Source organism: Symsagittifera roscoffensis, chromosome 6 (genome assembly GCF_963678635.1).
Source record: "Symsagittifera roscoffensis chromosome 6, txSymRosc1.1, whole genome shotgun sequence".
In the NCBI taxonomy this organism is placed as follows: domain Eukaryota; kingdom Metazoa; phylum Xenacoelomorpha; order Acoela; family Convolutidae; genus Symsagittifera; species Symsagittifera roscoffensis.
In genome coordinates, this window is record NC_087067.1 from 6,361,342 (window position 1) to 6,384,981 (window position 23,640).

General features: G+C 34.8%; 1 protein-coding gene across 3 annotated transcripts in view; it reads left to right on the top strand.

Moving 5' to 3' along the window:
- Window positions 1–17,293, top strand: part of LOC134847870 (uncharacterized) — a 164,466-nt gene extending 147,173 nt beyond the window's left edge. For 2 of the 3 annotated variants that reach the window (XM_063865123.1, XM_063865124.1), the window contains 6 exons: window positions 10,330–10,467; window positions 11,087–11,213; window positions 12,923–13,041; window positions 14,063–14,183; window positions 16,105–16,254; window positions 16,789–17,290. In XM_063865123.1, coding sequence (XP_063721193.1) covers window positions 10,330–10,467; window positions 11,087–11,213; window positions 12,923–13,041; window positions 14,063–14,183; window positions 16,105–16,254; window positions 16,789–17,000 — 867 coding nt within the window. In that variant the 3' untranslated portion in view covers window positions 17,001–17,290. Of the gene's footprint in view, window positions 1–10,329; window positions 10,468–11,086; window positions 11,214–12,922; window positions 13,042–14,062; window positions 14,184–16,104; window positions 16,255–16,788 lie in introns of all 3 variants that reach the window. The other variant, XM_063865125.1, reaches the window with a different exon arrangement.
- The last annotated feature ends 6,347 nt before the right edge of the window (window positions 17,294–23,640 follow it).

Consider the following 23,640-nt stretch of genomic DNA (forward strand, 5'->3'; position numbering starts at 1 on the left):
AGGCATTTGTTTGATACTCTGCAATGTACAATTGGCGATGTCTAAATGAAACGTTCTGTTTCCCTTGGGCAGCTAAATTGTGCATGAATTGCAAATGATAATTTCGCGATCTGATAAATTGTTGGAAATCAGTTTTTCCGTTTTTTATCCCGAAAGTTCTCATTGCAATTTTTCCATTTTGAACTGTTCAGTCTATGGGTTCCATCTGGTTTTTTAGGTCGAGTTGTGGTCCGTTTTGGTGTTTGATTGATGATATGCACTTACCTTTAAAGTGTACGAGGTATCGTTTCCTTGCAATATTTACCCGAATTATTCTGGTCCAAAGCAAATCTTAACGAATATCAATAAAATTTAAGTTGATCTTGAAAGCTTTTTTTCTGCTTATACAGTCATCGCTGATTGGAAGTTTTCCAGTGCTAGATGTAATCTCTATGTCTAAGGTTTAATAATTTGTTCTCACAAGTGATGATTTGAGGCATTTGTTTGATACTCTGCAATGTACAATTGGCGATGTCTAAATGAAACGTTCTGTTTCCCTTGGGCAGCTAAATTGTGCATGAATTGCAAATGATAATTTCGCGATCTGATAAATAGTTGGAAATCAGTTTTTTCGTTTTTGTCCCGAAAGTTCTCATTGCAATTTTTTTATTTTGAAACATGAAACGTTCTGTTTCCCTTGGGTAGCTAAATTGTGCATGAATTGCAAATGATAATTTCGCGATTTGATAAATTGTTGGAAAGTCATTATTCCATTTAGTCCCGATAGTTCTCGTTGCAACTTTTGTGTTTTGAGTTAACTTGTTCACAATCTCTGGATTGTAACTAGTTTTTTTTTTGATGTTGTGTTACTTTTTGTCGTTTAGTTGATGATAGGCAGTTACCTTTTGTGATTATATAAAAGTTTCTTTTGAATAGCTACGCTATTTATTCTGGTCTGTAGCAGATGAGTTCCTTTTAAAATCATGTTCAAAACTGAATTTGTTGTTTTCTGATTGAGGTTTCTTAACATACAGTCCCCAGCTGATTATTTCTCCCTTGATTTATTTCGTTTCTCATAGGATCAATAATTGGCTCCCAAGTTTAATTCGAGTCTTTTGTTTGATATTCTGCAATATACCATTGACGATGTCTAAAGGAAACGTTCTGTTTCCCTTGGGCAGCTAAATGCATGAATTGCAAAGGATAATTTCGCGTTCTGATAAATTGTTGGAAACTTTTTTTCCGTTTAATGTCCCGAATGTTCTCTTTGCAATTTTTTCCATTATGACTTGTGCAATCTCTGGGTTGCATCTGGTTTTTTAGGTCAAGTTGTGGTCCGTTTTGGCGTTTGATTGATGATATGCACTTACCTTTAGATTGTACGAGGCAACATTTCCTTGCAACAGTTACCCTATTGATTCTGGTCTATAGCAAATCCTAACGAATATCAATAAAATCTAGTTTGATCTTGAAAGCTTATGTTTTTTGCTTATACAGTCATCGCTGATTGTCAGTCTTCCAGTGCTAGATTTAATCCCTATGTCTAAAGTTTATTAATTTGTTCTCACAAGTGATGATTTGAGGCATTTGTTTGATACTCTGCAATGTACAATTGGCGATGTCTTAATGAAACGTTCTGTTTCCCTTGGGCAGCTAAATTGTGCATGAATTGCAAATGATAATTTCGCGATCTGATAAATTGTTGGAAATCAGTTTTTCCGTTTTTTATCCCGAAAGTTCTCATTGCAATTTTTCCATTTTGAACTGTTCAGTCTATGGGTTCCATCTGGTTTTTTAGGTCGAGTTGTGGTCCGTTTTGGTGTTTGATTGATGATATGCACTTACCTTTAAAGTGTACGAGGTATCGTTTCCTTGCAATATTTACCCTAATTATTCTGGTCAAAAGCAAATCTTAACGAATATCAATAAAATTTAGGTTGATCTTGAAAGCTTTTTTTCTGCTTTTACAGTCATCGCTGATTGGTAGTCGTCCAGTGCTAGATATAATCCCTATGTCTAAAGTTTAATAATTTGTTCTCACAAGTGATGATTTGAGGCATTTGTTTGATACTCTGCAATGTACAATTGGCGATGTCTAAATGAAACGTTCTGTTTTCCTTGGGCAGCTAAATTGTGCATGAATTGCAAATGATAATTTCCCGATCTGATAAATTGTTGGAAATCAGTTTTTCCGTTTTTTGTCCCGAAAGTTCTCATTGCAATTTTTCCATTTTGAACTGTTCAGTCTATGGGTTCCATCTGGTTTTTTAGGTCGAGTTGTGGTCCGTTTTGGTGTTTGATTGATGATATGCACTTACCTTTAAAGTGTACGAGGTATCGTTTCCTTGCAATATTTACCCTAATTATCCTAGTCAAAAGCAAATCTTAACGAATATCAATAAAATTTAGGTTGATCTTGAAAGCTTTTTTTCTGCTTTTACAGTCATCGCTGATTGGTAGTCTTCCAGTGCTAGATATAATCCCTATGTCTAAAGTTTAATAATTTGTTCTCACAAGTGATGATTTGAGGCATTTGTTTGATACTCTGCAATGTACAGTTGGCGATGTCTAAATGAAACGTTCTGTTTCCCTTGGGCAGCTAAATGCATGAATTGCAAAGGATAATTTCGCGTTCTGATAAATTGTTGGAAACTTTTTTTCCGTTTAATGTCCCGAATGTTCTCTTTGCAATTTTTTCCATTATGACATGTGCAATCTCTGGGTTGCATCTGGTTTTTTAGGTCAAGTTGTGGTCCGTTTTGGCGTTTGATTGATGATATGCACTTACCTTTAGATTGTACGAGGCAACATTTCCTTGCAACAGTTACTCTATTGATTCTGGTCTATAGCAAATCCTAACGAATATCAATAAAATCTAGTTTGATCTTGAAAGCTTATGTTTTTTGCTTATACAGTCATCGCTGATTGTCAGTCTTCCAGTGCTAGATTTAATCCCTATGTCTAAAGTTTATTAATTTGTTCTCACAAGTGATGATTTGAGGCATTTGTTTGATACTCTGCAATGTACAATTGGCGATGTCTTAATGAAACGTTCTGTTTCCCTTGGGCAGCTAAATTGTGCATGAATTGCAAATGATAATTTCGCGATCTGATAAATTGTTGGAAATCAGTTTTTCCGTTTTTTATCCCGAAAGTTCTCATTGCAATTTTTCCATTTTGAACTGTTCAGTCTATGGGTTCCATCTGGTTTTTTAGGTCGAGTTGTGGTCCGTTTTGGTGTTTGATTGATGATATGCACTTACCTTTAAAGTGTACGAGGTATCGTTTCCTTGCAATATTTACCCTAATTATTCTGGTCAAAAGCAAATCTTAACGAATATCAATAAAATTTAGGTTGATCTTGAAAGCTTTTTTTCTGCTTTTACAGTCATCGCTGATTGGTAGTCTTCCAGTGCTAGATATAATCCCTATGTCTAAAGTTTAATAATTTGTTCTCACAAGTGATGATTTGAGGCATTTGTTTGATACTCTGCAATGTACAATTGACGTGTCTAAATGAAACGTTCTGTTTCCCTTGGGCAGCTAAATTGTGCATGAATTGCAAATGATAATTTCCCGATCTGATAAATTGTTGGAAATCAGTTTTTCCGTTTTTTGTCCCGAAAGTTCTCATAGCAATTTTTCCATTTTGAACTGTTCAGTCTATGGGTTCCATCTGGTTTTTTAGGTCGAGTTGTGGTCCGTTTTGGTGTTTGATTGATGATATGCACTTACCTTTAAAGTGTACGAGGTATCGTTTCCTTGCAATATTTACCCTAATTATTCTAGTCAAAAGCAAATCTTAACGAATATCAATAAAATTTAGGTTGATCTTGAAAGCTTTTTTTCTGCTTTTACAGTCATCGCTGATTGGTAGTCTTCCAGTGCTAGATATAATCTCTATGTCTAAAGTTTAATAATTTGTTCTCACAAGTGATGATTTGAGGCATTTGTTTGATACTCTGCAATGTACAGTTGGCGATGTCTAAATGAAACGTTCTGTTTCCCTTGGGCAGCTAAATTGTGCATGAATTGCAAATGATAATTTCCCGATCTGATAAATTGTTGGAAATCAGTTTTTCCGTTTTTTGTCCCGAAAGTTCTCATTGCAATTTTTCCATTTTGAACTGTTCAGTCTATGGGTTCCATCTGGTTTTTTAGGTCGAGTTGTGGTCCGTTTTGGTGTTTGATTGATGATATGCACTTACCTTTAAAGTGTACGAGGTATCGTTTCCTTGCAATATTTACCCTAATTATTCTGGTCAAAAGCAAATCTTAACGAATATCAATAAAATTTAGGTTGATCTTGAAAGCTTTTTTTCTGCTTTTACAGTCATCGCTGATTGGTAGTCTTCCAGTGCTAGATATAATCCCTATGTCTAAAGTTTAATAATTTGTTCTCACAAGTGATGATTTGAGGCATTTGTTTGATACTCTGCAATGTACAATTGGCGATGTCTAAATGAAACGTTCTGTTTCCTTTGGGCAGCTAAATTGTGCATAAATTGCAAATGATAATTTCCCGATCTGATAAATTGTTGGAAATCAGTTTTTCCGTTTTTTGTCCCGAAAGTTCTCATTGCAATTTTTCCATTTTGAACTGTTCAGTCTATGGGTTCCATCTGGTTTTTTAGGTCGAGTTGTGGTCCGTTTTGGTGTTTGATTGATGATATGCACTTACCTTTAAAGTGTACAAGGTATCGTTTCCTTGCAATATTTACCCTAATTATTCTGCTCAAAAGCAAATCTTAACGAATATCATTAAAATTTAGGTTGATCTTGAAAGCTTTTTTTCTGCTTATACAGTCATCGCTGAGTGGCAGTTTTCCTGCTAGATGTAATCCCTATGTCTAAAGTTTAACAATTTGTTCTCACAAGTGATGATTTGAGGCATTTGTTTGATACTCTGCAATGTACAATTGGCGATGTCTAAATGAAATGTTCTGTTTCCCTTGGGTAGCTAAATTGTGCATGAATTGCAAATGATAATTTCGCGATTTGATAAATTGTTGGAAAGTCATTATTCCATTTAGTCCCGATAGTTCTCATTACAACTTTTGTGTTTTGAATTAACTTGTTCACAATCTCTGGATTGCAACTTGTTTTTTTTGATGTTGTGTTACGTTTTGTCGCTCAGTTGATAATATGCAGTTACCTTATGTGATTATATAAAAGTTTCTTTTGAATAGCTTCGCTAATTATTCTGGTCTGTAGCAGATGAGTTCCTTGTAAAATCATGTTCAAAACTGAGTTTGTTGTTTTCTGATGAAGGTTTCTTAACATACAGTCCTCAGCTGATTGTTTCTCCCTTGATTTATTTCGTTTCTCTAAGGATCAATAATTGGCTCCCAAATTTAATTCGAGTCTTTTGTTTGATATTCTGCAATGTACCATTGACAATGACTAAAGGAAACGTTCTGTTTCTCTTGGGCAGCTAAATTGTGCATGAATTGCAAAGGATAATTTTGCGTTCTGATAATATGTTGGAAAGTTTTTTTTCCGTTTAATGTCCCGAATGTTCTCTTTGCAATTTTTCTATTTTGACCTGTGCAATCCCTGGGTTGCATCTGGTTTTTTAGGTCAAATTATGGTCCGTTTTGGCGTTTGATTGATGATATGCACTTATCTTTAGATTGTACGAGGCAACGTTTTCTTGCAATAGTTACCCTAGTGATTCTGGTCTGTAGCAAATCTTAACGAATATCAATAAAATCTAGTTTGATCTTAAAAGCTTATGTTTTTTGCTTATACAGTCATCGCTGATTGATAGTCTTCCAGTGCTAGATATAATCCATATGTCTAAGGTTTAATAATTTATTCTCACAAGTGATGATTTGAGGCATTTGTTTGATACTCTGCAATGTACAATTGGCGATGTCTAAATGAAACGTTCTGTTTCCCGTGGGCAGCTAAATTGTGCATCAATTGCGAATGATAATTTTGCGATCTGATAAATTTTTGGAAAGTAATTAATTCCTTTGTTCCCGATTATTCTCATTGCAACGTTTTTATTTTGAAAGAACTTGTTCACAATCTCTGGGTTGCAACTAGTTTTTTTGATGTTGTGTTACGTTTTTGTCGTTTGGTTGATGATATGCAGTTACCTTTTGTGATTATTTAAAAGTTTTTTTTTAAAAAAACTACGCTATTGATTCTGGTCTGTAGCAGATGAGTTCCTTGTAAAAAAATGTTCAAAAATGAATTTGTTGTTTTTTGATGAAGGTTTCTTAACATACAGTCCCCAGCTGATTATTTCTCCCTTGATTTATTTTGTTTCTCTAAGGTTCGATAATTGGCTCACAAATTTGATTCGAGTCTTTTGTTTGATACTCTGCAATGTACCATTGACGATGTCTAAAGGAAACATTCTGTTTCCCTTGGGCAGCTAAATTGTGCATGAATTGCCAAGGATAATTTTACGTTCTAATAAGTTTTTTTGGCAAGTTTTTTTTCCGTTTAATGTCCCGAATGCTCTCTTTGCAATTTTTCCATTTTCACCTGTGCAATCTCTGGGTTGCATCTGGTTTTTTAGGTCAAGTTGTGGTCCGTCTCGGCGTTTGATTGACGATATGCACTTATCTTTAGATTGTACGAGGCAACGTTTTCTTGCAATAGTTACCCTAGTGATTCTGGTCTGTAGCAAATCTTAACGAATATCAATAAAATCTAGTTTGATCTTAAAAGCTTATGTTTTTTGCTTATACAGTCATCGCTGATTGATAGTCTTCCAGTGCTAGATATAATCCATATGTCTAAGGTTTAATAATTTATTCTCACAAGTGATGATTTGAGGCATTTGTTTGATACTCTGCAATGTACAATTGGCGATGTCTAAATGAAACGTTCTGTTTCCCGTGGGCAGCTAAATTGTGCATCAATTGCGAATGATAATTTTGCGATCTGATAAATTTTTGGAAAGTAATTAATTCCTTTGTTCCCGATTATTCTCATTGCAACGTTTTTATTTTGAAAGAACTTGTTCACAATCTCTGGGTTGCAACTAGTTTTATTGATGTTGTGTTACGTTTTTGTCGTTTGGTTGATGATATGCAGTTACCTTTTGTGATTATTTAAAAGTTTTTTTTTTTATAAACTACGCTATTGATTCTGGTCTGTAGCAGATGAGTTCCTTGTAAAAAAATGTTCAAAAATGAATTTGTTGTTTTTTTGATGAAGGTTTCTTAACATACAGTCCCCAGCTGATTATTTCTCCCTTGATTTATTTTGTTTCTCTAAGGTTCGATAATTGGCTCACAAATTTGATTCGAGTCTTTTGTTTGATACTCTGCAATGTACCATTGACGATGTCTAAAGGAAACATTCTGTTTCCCTTGGGCAGCTAAATTGTGCATGAATTGCCAAGGATAATTTTACGTTCTAATAAGTTTTTTTGGCAAGTTTTTTTCCGTTTAATGTCCCGAATGCTCTCTTTGCAATTTTTCCATTTTGACCTGTGCAATCTCTGGGTTGCATCTGGTTTTTTAGGTCAAGTTGTGGTCCGTCTCAGGGTTTGATTGACGATATGCACTTACCTTTAGATTGTACGAGGCAACGTTTCCTTGCAATAGTTACCCTAATGATTCTACCTGTAGCAAATCTTAGCGAATATCAATAAAAATTAGTTTCATCTTGAAAGCTTATGTTTTTTGCTCATACAGTTATCGCTGATTGGTAGTCTTCCAGTGCTAGATATAATCCCTATGTCTAAAGTTTAATAATTTGCTCTGACAAGTGGTGATTTGAGGCTTTTGTTTCATACTCTGCAATGTACAATTGGCGATGTCTAAATGAAACATTCTGTTTCCCGTGGGCAGCTAAATTGTGCATGAATTGCAAATGATGATTTCGCGATATGATAAATTGTTGGAAATCAGTTTTTTTCGATTTTTGTCCCGAAAGTTCTCATTGCATTTTTTTCATTTTGACCTGTTCAATCTCTGGGTTGCATCCGGTTTTTTAGGTCGAATTGTGGTCCGTTTTGGCGTTTGATTGATGATATACTCTTACCTTTAGATTGTACGAGGCAACGTTTCCTTGCAATATTTGCCCTAATGATTCTGGTCTATTGCAAATCTTAACGAATATCAATAAAATCTAGTTTGATCTTGAAAGCTTATGTTTTTTGCTTATACAGTCATCGCTGATTGGTAGTCTTCCAGTGCTAGATATAATCCCTATGTCTAAGGTTTAATAATTTGTTCCCAAAAATGATGATTTGAGGCATTTGTTTGATACTCTGCAATGTACAATTGGCGATGTCTAAATGAAACGTTCTGTTTCCCTTGGGCAGCTAAATCGTGCATGAATTGCAAATGATAATTTCGCGATTTGATAAATTATTGGAAAGTCATTATTCCGTTTAGTCCCAATAGTTCTCATTGCAATTTTTGTGTTTTGAATTAACTTGTTCACAATCTCTGGGCTGCAACTAGTTTTTTTGATGTGTTACGTTTCGCCGTTTGGTTGATGATATCCAGTTACCTTTTGTGATTATATAAAACGTTTCCTTCAAATAGCTACGCTAATGATTCTGGTCTGTAGCAAATGAGCTCTTTGTAAAATCATGTTCAAAACTGAATTTGTTGTTTTCTGATGAAGGTTTCTTACACACAGTCACCAGCTGATTATTTCTCCCTTGATTTTATTCGTTTCTCTAAGGTTCAATAATTGGCTCCCAAATTTGATTCGAATCTTTTGTTTAATACCCTGCAAGGTATCATTGACGATGTCTTAAGGAAACGTTCTGGTTCCCTTGGGCAGCTAAATTGTGCATGAATTGCAAATGATAATTTCGCGATTTGATAATTTTTTGGAAAGTCATTATTCCATTTAGTCCCGATAGTTCTCCTTGCAACTTTTATGTTTTGAATTAACTTTCACAATTTCTGGGTTGCAACTAGTTTTTTTCAAGGAGTTTTGTTACTTTTTGTCGTTTGGTTGATTATTTGCAGTTACTTTTTATGATTACATGAGACGTTTCTTTGCAATAGCTACGCTAATGATTCTGGTCTGCCGCAAATGAGTTCCTCATAAAATAATGCTTAAAACTGAATTTGTTGTTTTCTGATGAAGGTTTCTTAACATAGAGTCCCTAACTGATTATTTGTCCCTTGATTTATTTTGTTTCCCTAGGGTTCAATAATTGGCTCCCAAATTTGATTCCAGCCTTTTGTTTGATACTCTGCAGTTTACAATTGGCGATGTCTAAATGAAAGTCCTGTTTCGCTTGGGCAGCTGAATTGTCCATGAATTGCAAATGAAAGTTTTGCGATCTGATAAATTGTTGGAAAGTCTTTTTTCCGTTTATTGTCCCGAAAGTCCTCATTGCAACTTTTTTGTTTTGAATTAACTTGTTACAATCTCTGGATTGCAACTTGTTTTTTTGATGTTGTGTTACTTTTTGTCGTTTAGTTGATGATATGCAGTTACCTTTTGTGATTATATAAAAGTTTCTTTTAAATAGCTACGCTAATGATTCTGGTCTGTAGCAGATGAGTTCCTTGTAAAATCATGTTCAAAACTGAATTTGTTGTCTTCTGATGAAGGTTTCTTAACATACAGTCCCCAGCTGATTATTTCTCCCTTGATTTTTTTGTTTCTCTAAGGTTCAATAATTGGCTCCCAAATTTGATTCGAGTCTTTTGTTTGATACTCTGCATTGTACCATTGACATTTTATATAATCACAAAAGGTAACTGCATATCATCAACTAAACGACAAAAAGTAACACAACATCAAAAAAACTTGTTGCAACCCAGAGATTGTGAACAAGTTAACTCAAAACACAAAAGTTGCAATGAGAACTATCGGGACTAAATGGAATAATGACTTTCCAACAATTTATCAAATCGCGAAATTATCATTTGCAATTCATGCACAATTTAGCTGCCCAAAGGATACAGAACGTTTCCTTTAGACATCGTCAATGGTACATTGCACAATATCAAACAAAAGACTCGAATTAAATTTGAGAGCCAATTATTGATCCTTAGAGAAACGAAATAAATCAAGGGAGAAATCATCAGCTGGGGACTGTATGTTAAGAAACCTTCATCAGAAAACAACAAATTCAGTTTTCAACATGATTTTACAAGAAACTCATCTGCTACAGACCAGAATAATTAGCGAAGCTATTCAAAAGAAACTTTTATATAATCACATAAGGTAACTGCATATCATTAACTAAACGACAAAAGGTAACACAACATCAAAAAAACTAGTTGCAACCAAGAGATTGTGAACAAGTTTATTCAAAACAAATCTCTTGGTTGCAACTAGTTTTTTTGATTGAGTTGTGTTACGTTTTTTCGTTTAGTTGATGATATGCAGTTAATCTTTTATTTGTTCTAGGCAGCTAATTTCTTCGGCTGCCCGACTCAGTGCAAAGAGGAGTTTGTTCGTCGTGATCCGAAGAGAGAGATGTTCGGGTACACAGCTCAGGATAAGTCGACCGAAGTGTTTGACAGAAGCAAACCGAGTGATATAAAGGCAAGACCAAGACCAGTCAGGGTGACCTTTTTTATTGCTGCTCTGAAAAGGACATCTTGAATGTTCAAAATATATCGACCTTGAGACTTTGAAACGGCATTGAAATTGAAACTGTATTTGGAACTGAAATTGAAAACAGTCTATGGAGCAATGCAAAACAGTCTATGGAGCAATGCAAAACGGGTGGTATACAAACAGCCGAAGTATCAATCAGCCGAAAATATGTCAGCGGTATATAATAGTTATGTAACAATTATGTAATATTTCCGAAAATTATGCAGTTTTCATTCATATGATGCAACTTTTCGGCTGGTTCATACTTCGGGCGGTTTATTCAGACTCGCAAAACGATTGCCCTTTTCCATAGGCACTCATTTCAAGGATACAAAAATTATTTCATTAAACAAAGGGTTGCCGACCATTTTTTTTTCACAGCATTGGAAAACAAATGCCGATAAAAGACCTTCTGAAGTTTCAACTTGAAAAAAAGAAAGCCCAGTTATTTGTTATTTAAATAAGATGTGAATAACTATTTGGTGCCTACCATTTCGAGAGGTAGCTTACATTGATCTTTTTTGGCAATAGTTGAATTTGAAGTGCCGTGTCCGATTCTGTTCAGGAGACTTTCGAGTTTTCTCCCAATGGTCTGGACCCTGTACCTTCCGAAGAGTGGCAGCGTTGTCGGGAGTTGCTCTCTGGACAGTTTTCTGATTTATTCCACAAAATGCTGGTTCTTCTAGCACGCGGTAAGCTGACACAATTAAGTTTGCTTCCTAAGCCGTACAAGCAATTCGGCCGAAGATAATTACAAGGATAGCCGGCTCTTTTCCATCCCCCCTCTGATGTTATTCTGAAAGTCAAAATATGAAAGCCTTAATTATAATGGTTACTTATGTAATTAAATGCAATAAAATGTGTCAGCGTGAACCTTTCACAACACTTTACATGCAAGTTGCAGTATGAACAGCTATTTTACACAAGCAAAGCTTTTTGTTATAAAAAGAACTTTCTTTTTTCCAACCTTTAGCTTCAAGGTATCATGGATCTGTAGCGTAGAGGTAGGGAAGGCGACCAGCAACAAAATAAGAGGGTTCAAACCTGGACAGGGTCGGATGTTTTTAATCAACTTTTTTTGTAAACTAATTAAAATGTGTCCGCTCTATAAATTGGGGCATGCTTGATGGTAAATTTCTTTTTTTTTTCAAATTGATTGGTATTTTTAATGCATCATAATAAGCTTGCGTCCCCTAGCAATTATGTAGAGTCATAATTGGCTTGGCGTGCGTCACTTGAAAAGTTTTGTAGACTCAGAGTTTTACTTCGCCTCCGTGTTCAATTTAATTTTCTCTAAGCAATGCAAATTTTGCTCACCAATATTGTGCAAATAGCACTAAAAGATTTTGTTGACATCAGTTTCAAAAGTAAAGTTTATTTTTTAGATTTCCCAGCGGAAAATAAAAACTATTTATTGATCCAATTTTCTCAAATTTTGGTTTGTTTTATCGAAAAAGTGACAAACAAAAATGTTTATGAGTGTAATATTATGTTCTTAAAGTTGTTCTTATTAGATTTATGATTGTATTTTCTTCTCTGTAAAATTTTATTAAGTGTAAAAAACGACGTGAAGATGGCTTTTTTGTTATTTTTTTTGCTAAAACAAAGACAACAGGTAATTGATTTTCAATTCTTTTTAAGGCTGTTTTTGAACTTCTTTCTAGACAGCCATGAAGTTTTTGCAGCTGTATCTTTTTCAGGTTATTGTTTATAGTTATTTTTTCAATAAAATTGTTCAGAAATTTTTTGGGTATCTTCAACCTTTTTTTCTCAAACAAAGCTTGTGTGGTAGTATGAACCCTCTTTTTTCTCCAACCTAAGTCGCAAATTTTAGTATTCGTTTTGAAAGTGTTCTTTTAGAGCAGTATGTGCACAAGATCAATAACCAGCTATTAAGTACAGCCAATGCTACGGATATTAACACAGACTATTATACTACAAACTGCGCTTTAGCTTCAAGGTATCATGGATCTATAGCGTAGAGGTAGGGAAGGAAACCTGTAACAAAATAAGAGGTTTCGAACCTGGGCAGGGTCGGATGTTTTTAATGAACTTTTTCGTATACTAGTTCAAATGCGTCCGCTCTATAAATTGAGGCATGTTAGTTGGTAAATTTCTTTTTCAAATTGGCTAGTACTGCTACTGGGTCATAATTGCCTTGCGTCACTTAGCAATTATGTTGACTCATAATTGGCGTGCGTCATTTAAGCAATTTTGTAGGCTCAAAGTTTTACTCATTCAGTTTTTCTCAGTTTTTCCCATGGTTCCGCTCGGAAACAATCAATTTGGTCGACCTATAAATCCCCCCTGCTCAAGAAAATCCTAGATCCGCCCCTGGTGTCGACTAAACTCAATTATCTGATACTGTTCAAAGTTGTATCAAACTATTACCTTACTGCAGCTCTGGGACTGAAGAGTAGTGAGATACTCACCAACAAGATCAAGGGCTTGGGAAAAGGACAAGACGGCAGTGAAGGAGTCAAAAACAGAAGTGCGTTCAGATCTGCACTCTATCCGCAGGTGATGGAGCACAAATTTAATGTGGAGAAGTCTTCAAATTTTTACAAGTTTCTTATGAAGTTCAGTGCATTTCTATTGTTAAAAGGAAGGCGAGTTCCACTATCGAACAGCAAAAGTGTAAAGGTCTCGAAAAACGTGATCGATTTCGAGTTTCGAAAATGGAAATTAATTATCAGATTTCCCAGCGAAATAGAAGTTTTGCCTATTGATCCAGTTTTCTCAAATTGGGTTAAGTTAAACAAAAAAGTGTCCATCATAAATTTTTCTACAAATCCAAAGAGCTTTAAGGGCATAAATTTTTATCTTCGAATTTTACAAGTCGTTTTTTTCAGTTTCTTTTCCATTACTCTTTTCCAACTGTCAGTTGGCTATGTTCAAGTTTTATTCGTTTCGTACGGTTAATTTAAATCAGCACTGTACTTGTATTTTGTTTTAAAGTTCAGCTCCTTTCCTTTGTTAAAAGGAAAGCAAGCTCTGCTATCGAACAGTGAAAGTGTAAAGTTCAAATTTCAAATCGAGTTCTAGTTTCAAACATGGAATTTTGTTTTCAGATTTCGAAATAATATATTTTCAAAATTCAGTGAAATAAAAAATTTTACTTGTTGAGCCATGTTTCTCAAATTGGGTTAATTTTATCAAAAAAGTGCCAGTCATAAGTGTTCCAGAAATTCAAAGAGCTCTAAGGGCATTTATTTTTTTTCTTTGAAACTCGAAAGTTGATTTTTTCAAAAAGCAAGTCAGTTTTTTTCTGTTTATTTGCGTTCATTGACTCTCTTCCAACTGTCTGTTGGCAATATTTTAAATTTGTTTGGATCCCGTTTCTTTTTCGTTTTCTAAACTTTGTTCGATTTATTTTGACGTTTTCTTTTTTTTGGCTTTCTTGTTCTTCAGTAAACGAACTACTGAAACAGATGAAATGTGCTTTTAAAGTTCAGGGAGCTTTTCAAAAGACTTTTCTCTTCGTTTTTGGGAAAAGCTGTGATTTAATCGATTCTTTTTTTATTTTAAGCGACTGTTTCAGGTGAAGAAGGAGAAATTGTTGCCGAATCAGTTGAGATGTGGTTTGCATTGTGACTATGGCTGTCTCACATTCATATACAAGACGCCCTTTGAAAAAGGACTCAAAGCCAAACAACGAGGAGGTAACAGAACGAAGAACTGGCATATTATTTAGTTGGGGGATTTCGATTTATTTTGGAAAATACGTATTTTGGCATTTCATTTGAGAGGGTTTTGATTAGCTCCTGGATCAAACACTTTTTGACCAAAGCTTTAAATTGCAACCGAGGTTGCCTAGTTTTTACTCACGTTATTGTTCCGACCATTGAAAGTGGGGAGGAACTTTTTATTCGGGTGCGTTTTAGTTTTTTTTCCAAGCAAAATCAGGTACACAGTTAATCATCAGAATCGGTTAATCATCAGAAGTTAATCATCAGAAGTGCGTTTTAGTTTTTTTTCCAAGCAAAATCAGGTACACAGTTAATCATCAGAATCGGTCGAGAAAAACTTTATCTTACCAAAAGAAACACCAGTTTTTGAAGCTTCATTTAGCGCTTTCCAGGCAATGAAAGTTTTCTACAATTTAAAAAGAGATCAGAAATTGATTAGAAATATATATATATATTTTTCATTTTTTCCTTTCTGTGTTTAAATACAATTATCGTTTATCGTTTATGTCTGATTTACACTTTTTTACGCCTTCGTTTAGGTCTCTCATGACAGCGCACACAAAATGACCCTACTTGAGAAAAAAATTTCCAAAGTGTCAGTTTCTTACTAATGCGGCATTAACTAAGCGAAAACTGGATGAACTGGAGTGAAGGTCCTCAATTAGAGAACAACTATTTGTAAAACAATGCCTATGATTAAACTGTGAACGTTTATGCTGGAAAAAGTACCTGTCATTTTTATGAGGGTTGCTGGTTTCTGTCCACATAGAACAGAGTGTTCCGACGGCTATTGTCATGGGCCTAAATTTTTTCGAAAACTAAAAAATACGGCTTTGTAATATGCTCTTAAAATATATTATTGAGCTATAAGTGATGGATTTACACTTGCGAAGCTAGTGTATTATTATGAACCTTCTTTTTTCTAACCTAAGTCGCAAATATTGGTGCGTCACTTCAATGATGCACCTTTACAGCTTTCTGATAGCATGTGCTTTGACATTCGAATAGTAATAAATTAACAGTTGATGCATTTTTATTTCATTAAATGAACCAAAAAAAAAATATTTGTTTCAAACATCACAAAAAATAAAAACTCGATGTCAGAAATTTTCTTACTCAATATGTCACGCAATGTTTTGAAATGCATAAGTTATACATAATGTGTCTTTATGCTTTGCGATTTGTTAGATGCAAAGTTAGTGTGGATGCTTTCAGTTTGTTATATTCCTAATTATTAACTGCAAAATTGAGTCTATTTGTATTTGGTGCTGAATCGCATTGGCAATTGGTTAGCATATGTAGCTGCTTTATTCGAGACTAGTGTTTGTCGGTTGTTAAGCTTGAGTGGCTGTGGGGATAGTGCGTGAAACTCGAAGTCTCTTGATTGCAGAAGGCGCAGATTCGAATCCTACACGTAGCCGAGCTTTTGCTAATTCGAGGCTTATTTTTTTTTCTTATTTAACTTGATAGAGCTCGTGTTCTCGCACGATTTTTGGTCGTGTTCTCGCAAGTGTCTGTTTCTCCACTGTAAATATTTGGTTCTGTGAATATAAATGGTTCATTCTTCTCTTTTAAAACATCTTTAGACCAACTATTAAAGACACTTTTTGGTCTTTTTTCAGAAAAAAATTTTGTTCACTCATTAACTGTCTATTCAGTAGCTGAATAATGGTAAACAATTTACGCTCTGCAACAAAGTACAAATAGTTACAAATATATATTCGGTTTCCTTGTGTTTATTGACTCTTTTCTAATTGTTTGTTAGCTCTTTTGTTTAATCATTAGCTCCGTGGTCAGCTTCGCTGCTGCTCATGTTACATTTTTGTGAAAAAAAACTATCGCGAGTTGTTTGCTTAAGTATAATGTGTTTTGTACTTGTGTATGGCGTGTGTAGGCGACATGATAGATGTGTTCTGTAGTGAGGAGGGGGATCTGATTGTGAATGCGGGAGAGTGTTTGCAGATGATCACAGGCGACCTCATCAGAGCAGCCCCACATCTGGTCCAGTTTCCAACCGCAGCCACAGAAACATCCTGCGACAATTGTAGTCAAATATTGATAAATATGAATTGAGCGAATTTTAAAGGCGTACTCATGAGTAAATTTCAAAAGCATACTCATGAGCCAATTTCAAAAGCATACTCATGAGCGAACTTAGAAAAGAATGCTGGGCGAACGCATTCGTTTTTCCCACCAAGTCTTTTTTTTGGAAGGACGGGAATGTATATTCGTGTTTAAGAAGGTAAATAGCTATATGGACTTAGTCTCCACTTCTTGCGCTTGTGTGTGCTCGGGAATGTTTTTGGTTTCTGATTGAGGCTCAACTTTCAAGTTAATTCTATGTGTCGCTCAATTTGCGTTCTGCAAGAACAAAATGGAAGTGGCGCTGAGCTTTTAGTTTTAAATTGTTTATAAAAACAGAAAAATATTTAAATTGTTTATAAAAACAGAAAAATATATATTTTTTTCAGTTATGGTTTTGTTTTTAAATGTCTGTTCAGTTTATTTGCTCATTAAGATATTTTTCAAATATGCTCTTTTTCTGGAAGTTATGGTTTGTGCTGTGTTTCCAATTCAGACGCTATTATTCCTTCGGCCTTCAGTCTCATCATGTTCGGCTTGTTCGACGACGACGCCCAAGTGGAGACCATAGAACAGATTGGCCATACACGAAGTGGACATAAGAAGACCACACTCTATGCTCCCTTTATGTTCGGGGACTACTTTGACATGCGCATCAACAAAGTGTTCGTAGAGGGACAAGGGCTCATTCAAGAACTGTTAGAGTGATCATAAAAAGAGTCTTAGAGTTAAATGCATAAACCAGACTATCTGAGACGGGAACTTCGTTTTAAAAAAGTAATCAGATTGAATGACCCGAATTGATTATAGTTTGCTGGAAGAAAACTCTATACTATCAATTCCATGATCATATATCTATTGCAGAAATTGTCTGAATTGCGATCCTTTCCAGTCATTAGCTTTAATTTAAATAGAAAAGAAAATTTAAAAAGAAAAAATAATGAAAGAATGATCAATTGTAGACAACTGTTTTTGCGAAAACTGATATAAACCAATACTTTGAAATCAAGTACCATTTGAGGCAGGGGCGGATTTAGGGGGAAGGCGGACGCCCCCCCCCCCCAGGGATTCGACCCCCTGCCAACCCAAAGGGTCCCCCCTTTGATACTTTTTCAGAAATCCATTTTTGGCGGACCGACCCTAAAATTTTTCTAAAGGCGCCTTCGGCGCCAATGTATACTAACTTTGAGGGGGAGCGCGCGCCGAAAAAACGCAATTTTTTTGTCACAATTTTTAAAAAAGTGCCCAAAAACGGCTTTTTTGACTGTTTTTTCAAAAATTTGCCTGCGGCGCAGAAAACTTTGCCAAAATAGGGGCAAAACAGTGCTTTGGGAGAGCTCGAAAAATCAATTTGGTCGACCTAAAAAAAAATTTGGTCGACCCCCCCCCCCCTCCCCCTCGAGAAAATCCTAGATCCGCCCCTGATTTGAGGTAAGAGTTTGATGTGTTTTGACTGAAAGTTTTGCTTAATACATTTGTATTTTCATAACCAGAGTAAACTATCTATTTTTATGGTCAGTAATAAAAAAGTAATTTATATTTATGTAGGCTCTTTTGTGAGATGTGCCAGAGCAAGAAGAGGCAAGCTTCAGCGGAGAAATGGTCAGGCTAATTTCGCGCCGACTGTATCAAAAAATATAGATTAGCGGTTAACACAAGTTAACGAGTACTAAAATACTAGTGCAGAATGTAAGCACAGCTTCGCAAACGTTCGCTACTGTAAAAAATAACAAATCAGTCTGCAGACAAATTTTAGAAAAAAAAAACAAATATATGCAAACAGTTATGCAAATGCAATTATTTTGTGAAAGAGTTCCAGCTGTATTAATTAGTGAACACAGTTATACTTGCAGGTAAAATTGAGCTGAAACATTGAGCGACAGTTTGATAAATAGATTATTGTTGCATAGTTCTGCCGACAAAAAATGTTTGAAGATTTCAGCTGACCTACGCACACTCAGTTTTGCGCCTATCCTGTGTAAATTTTGGACTCGGAATGCAAAAAAAGCTAAATTTTGTCGTCAATAAAAATCCACATTTTGAGCAAATGTTTGAGTTTAGTTGGTTTAATAATTGCTAGATTTTTCCCTTTAATAACATTCTTCACAGGACTCAATTCCTGGAAGCGTCCGTTAGCAGCAGCAACAAATTTAGACGAACATAACTACAGACATTTTCTGCATGTTAGCATTTTGAATATCTGTCCTATTCAAAATTTGTTCTTTGTTTGGCTGTGGTTTTACCAACTCAAAATTTTTTTGTTCGATTTTGTTTTCTTCGGTATGATAGGTTTCGGCTGTTATTATATCGGCTTTGTGGCGGCCATATACTGCGTTGCTTGACGAGCAAAAAAAATCTGTGTTTTTTGAGGGCGATGGGGACCTAATATTTTTTTTCGACTTGAAGGGTTTCGGCTTTGTTGCCGGTTGCTAAGTTTTGATCCGATGATAATTTCACATTGTTTTGTCTGCCATTTATTTTTTTTCAAAACGAGCTTTACCCAGTTTGATTGAGTAGTTTTTTCGACATTTTCTAGTTTTTTTGTTTCATTTTTATGGGCTTAGCGGCTTTGTTGTTTTGTTCGTAAGTGCTTTGTCTCTATGTATAAAATTAATCTTTTTCAATCTCTATTATATGTTTTTCGTTTGCAAACATTCTAGAATTATTTATACAGAGGCTGCGAATCGATTCACACAGTTTTGCCAAGACCCAAATAAGCACACGAATAATCAATGAAATTAAATTAAAGAAACCAAATAAGCACACGAAGTTCAATTTTTTATCCCAGAGTATGTTTTTGTCTGTGGCTGACGAAATCTTAAATAAATACGAAACTTTAAATAAAGATTTAAGCCGAGTATGCAAATATTTAAACCAAATTAACACAAATAAACTCAACTGTTGCCTATAAACTAGCGTTTCTGAAAATTCAAACAAAGTGAAAAAATTTTTACGAAAAAGAAACTGTTGCCAGAAACAGCTTCAAACCCACCAAACCAAGAAGATTTTCTCGGAAAGCATTTGACGAATGAAAAAAAGCGGCGGCTTAACCATTGGAAGTCTTTAGGGGATAAATTTTTTGAAATAGATTGGTTTGAGTAGTTGTGACAGAATAGTTAGTATGGGCAAAAATTTAGCGATGTATAGCTTACTAAGGGGTGGAAGGCTCTACAAAGTGTTTCACGGTGCAAAAACGCCTCCAAAAAGGTCAGCGTCAAAAAAGACTTGATGGACTTCTGAAAAACATTTAGTTTTACAGATAAAGATATCCAGGTACCGAGAAATCACTAATGGTTAAAAGTCTGCAGAGAAAAAAGAACTAAAAAGAAACTTTATGACGTCCGGAGGAATGTGGAAACACGAAACTAATGCAAGCAATTATGCAATCCGCGACAACAGTTGTCACAGAGAAGAAAAAATGTCACCGAGCACAAGTTTGATTTGGCAGCAACATATCTTGAGATGTCAATAACCTTGTTCATGGAAGACTGAAATTAGCAGCAGTAAGATATAACTGGAATCATCAATCGTAAAACACTGCTTTCTGTTCCAAATAATTTTATTTGAAAATTTACTATCAACAAAGCGCCCAGCTCAAAAACCAAAGAAAGGTCATCCAAAAATTTGTCAATTTTTTCATTCAAAACTGGTAAAAGAAATAGTTCACCGCTCACCGAAATAAAGTTTCAAAGAAAAAACACAAACACTAAAAACTGTGTTATTATTAAGTTAGCCGCATCAAAAAATATCAAAAATAAAAGTTTGTAAACTAAATTAGGATAAAATTTACGCCCTGATAATGGACACCATGGAAACCAGTACTAGACGCAACGCAAAAAAAACAATGGATGTCAGTTGGAGAGGGTTCAGAACAAAACTAGACGTGACTCAGAAAAAAAAGAAAGAAAATAACATGAGTTTGCTTTTGAAATTGCATTCAATTGTGCTTAATGCAAACAAGTGGACGCAAAATTCACATACCACAAACTTCTTTCAACGGAAATAAGAGCGCTTGCCTGGACCGAATCGATCCTCGGATCAACCGTAGAAACCTCCATCCTCCTCCCTAAGCATGTAATAATTCTGATAAATAATTATGTATAAAATATACGTTTCAAACAAACGCGCAAAGTACAATTATGTTATTTTTTATTCAATTTTTGACTTGATGGGCTACAAAATTAGCTATATTGACGTTTTAGTTATGTTTTGATGATTAATACTGTTGTGTAGATGATATTCTCTTCAAATTTTTTTCTTGGGAAAATATCGTAATTTCTCCCCATCCCCTTCAAATCGGTTTTTGGGGAATTATACTATTGAATACCAACTAAAGGCAGTCTGAAAATTCAAGGCTTTGCATTGATATACGAATGTTATCCACTGATATTTCTATTATGTTTGCTAGACGTAACAGCTGTTGTAATTTAGAGCCTTTTAACGGATCCGTAACTTAAGCATAAAAATATATAAGCATAAAAAAATGAAACTTGTGGAAACATGTTCAATTACATCTCAGCCCATCAGAAATAATGATACTACTACTAGCCACAACATTCCGGCTTTTTATTTAATATATTAGAAACTTTTTCAAGAAAGTTTTCCACAAGAATTGATTTATCTTCTTTTCCGTATTTTGTTTAAAAAATGGTGAAAATGAATAATTAGCAGGGGCGGATTTAGGGGGGGTGGAGGGAGCTGGGATTCGACCCCCCGCAGGGATTCGAACCCCTGCCGACCCAAAGGGTCCCCCTTTGATACTATTCAGAAATCCATTTTTGGCCGACCGACCTTAAAGTTTTTCTAAAGGCGCCTTTGGCGCCAATATATACTAACTTTGAGGTGGAGCGCGCGCCAAAAAAACGGGATTTTTTGTCAAAATTTTTCAAAAAAAAGCCCAAAAACGGTTGTTTTTACTGTTTTTTCAAAAAGCAGAAAAGGCGCAGAAAATTTAGCCAAAATAGGGGCAAAACAGTGCTTTGGGAGAGCTCGAAAAATCAATTTGGTCGAACTAAAAAAAAAGTCGTCAAAATTTTTAATTTTTTTTTGAAAATCCGCCCCCCCTCGAGAAAATCCTAGATCCGCCCCTGATAATTAGTCAAGCTTCTGCTATTGAACGGCCTTACCGAAATGTTCATCCGGTTCTTTAAATGCCACGATAAATATTGTTTTTTTTCTAGAAGTGCAATAAAAAAAATCAATAAAAAATACTGAAAAATTTGTGTGCGGGTTTATTTTTTGTGTTTTGCTTTCAGCACTATAGTCAAATTCTTCAAATTGTTCAAGAAGCAATTTTACTAGGCTTTAAGCACTGGCTCAAATGAAAGTGCGTTTTTAACCATTTGGAAACATGTGGGTTCCTGGATTGGTCCACTAGTTGTTAATGAGAAATTTGTTTTTTTTTATAAAAAAAAAACTGCTCCGAACTATTGTCATAGGAAGTTTACAAAAGCATACTTAATTAATTTAGTGTCGGTTCCGATATTGACTAAAATTTGGGATAATTATGCTGAGGTAAATTTTTAAAAAGAGAAAAATTTGGTTTTCAAATAACAATTCTTAACGTAAGTTTTCCAAGCCCCAATAAAAATATTGACTCCCTGATATCAAATAAAAGTAGACTTTTTTGCAATATTTTTAATAATTTTCTGTTTCAAAATTGCCAAATTGCATAAATTTGCCCGCTTTACAAATGCTTAACATTTTTCTGGCTGTTTTTTGAAAATTTATTATTATTGGTTGAGTCCGATGGTCTTTTACTTCTTCCGTAAACCGACCATGAAAATCTTTTTGCGGAACTTTGATGATTTTTTTTCTAATATTCAATGGAGATTGGCCTATCAGCAGGTGTTCAATTAGCACGCCCATGTAAAAGAAATTCGGTTCAAGGTTCGCTATTTCTTTATTTCTATTTGATGTTTTGATCAGCGTGCATTTAACCGAGATTTAATTAGGCAAAAATAAAATTTATATTTCCCTGGTAAATCAAATGGTTTCCAAAATTGTTTAAAAATTTAGGTTAATTTATTTTTCAGTCTAGATGGACTTGAATAATTTTCCAATTTACTAGTTTTTTTCGCCTTTTGGGCTTTTTTTTATAATTCGGCATCAAAACATTTTAAAATGATGTCGAAATTCAATTAGCTAACTCTAGCCGATCATTTTGAAGCAAAGTAGTTTCGTTTCAAGACGTTGAAATTGTGATATTTTGGTATAATCAGTAAAAAGACCAAATTTTGATAGTTTAACAAATCACTTCTTGGTCAGAGTTTTTTGATATCTGCTCTAGGACTATTCTGTTTACGTTTTGCAAAAGATTTACGAAGAAAAAGGTAAGGACTCGTTCAATTTAAATTTACGATTTTAAGAAAGCGTTACATCACTAATTTTCTTGATTTTCCTGAATAGTTTCTTTTTCAACCGAAAGTAACTTCAATAAATTGACGGACCTCAAAGAACGTGCAAATATCAAGCAAACTTAATTGACGAAACGCAAAAATTATCGGTTTGTTTTGACAATGTGCTTAGGGAAAAAACTTAAACCAACAAAACTTCGGATTGTTTATCGTTTTTCTCTATGGAGTTTCTCATTCTCCGATTAACTAGGAAAGAGGAAGCCTGTATGTTTTTACCCTGATGAAAGCAGTCTTATTAAGTGCATCAATTTTCCTTATGATAGCAGGCGTCAAAACTCTGTCTGGTATTCTTACGAGTTAAATCGTTTCTCGATTTGGAAAGAACAAGCTTGTATATATATCGAATCGAGGACAAACCCCGATTTTTTTGCAAAACGGCGAAGCGTGGCGAATTAGTTACGCCTCTGCCTCTCAACCGAAAGGTCTGTTGTTCGAGCCCCATCATTGTCCGTGGTTATAGCTCGAGTGTGAGGCTCCATTAGCCAGCCCAGAAAAATAGCCAAAAAATGCGTTTTTTCTTCAGAAGGGACACAACTGCGGTTCTCCGTGAAGAGTTGAACAAAAAAAGAGTGAAAACATAGGACAATTGAGGGAAACAAAAAACGGGGATCGTCATGGCTGAAATTTTTATTTTTTAAGTTTCTATTTCTGACTCTCATTCGGACATATCAAAACTAATTTTCCCTTGTTAAAGCTAATTACCACTTGATTTTAAAGTGCTGATTTGATTGGGAATTACAGTCGGTTTTTGATGGTTTTATAAAGTATGCGTTTCAAACAAGCGAGGAAAACAAAATTATGTTTTTTTTTCTTCAATTTTTGACTTGATGGGCTACAAAATTAGCTAAATTGACGTTTTAGTTAAGTTTTGATGATTAAAACTGCTATGTAGGTGATATTCTGTTCAATTACATATCAGCCCATCAGATTTA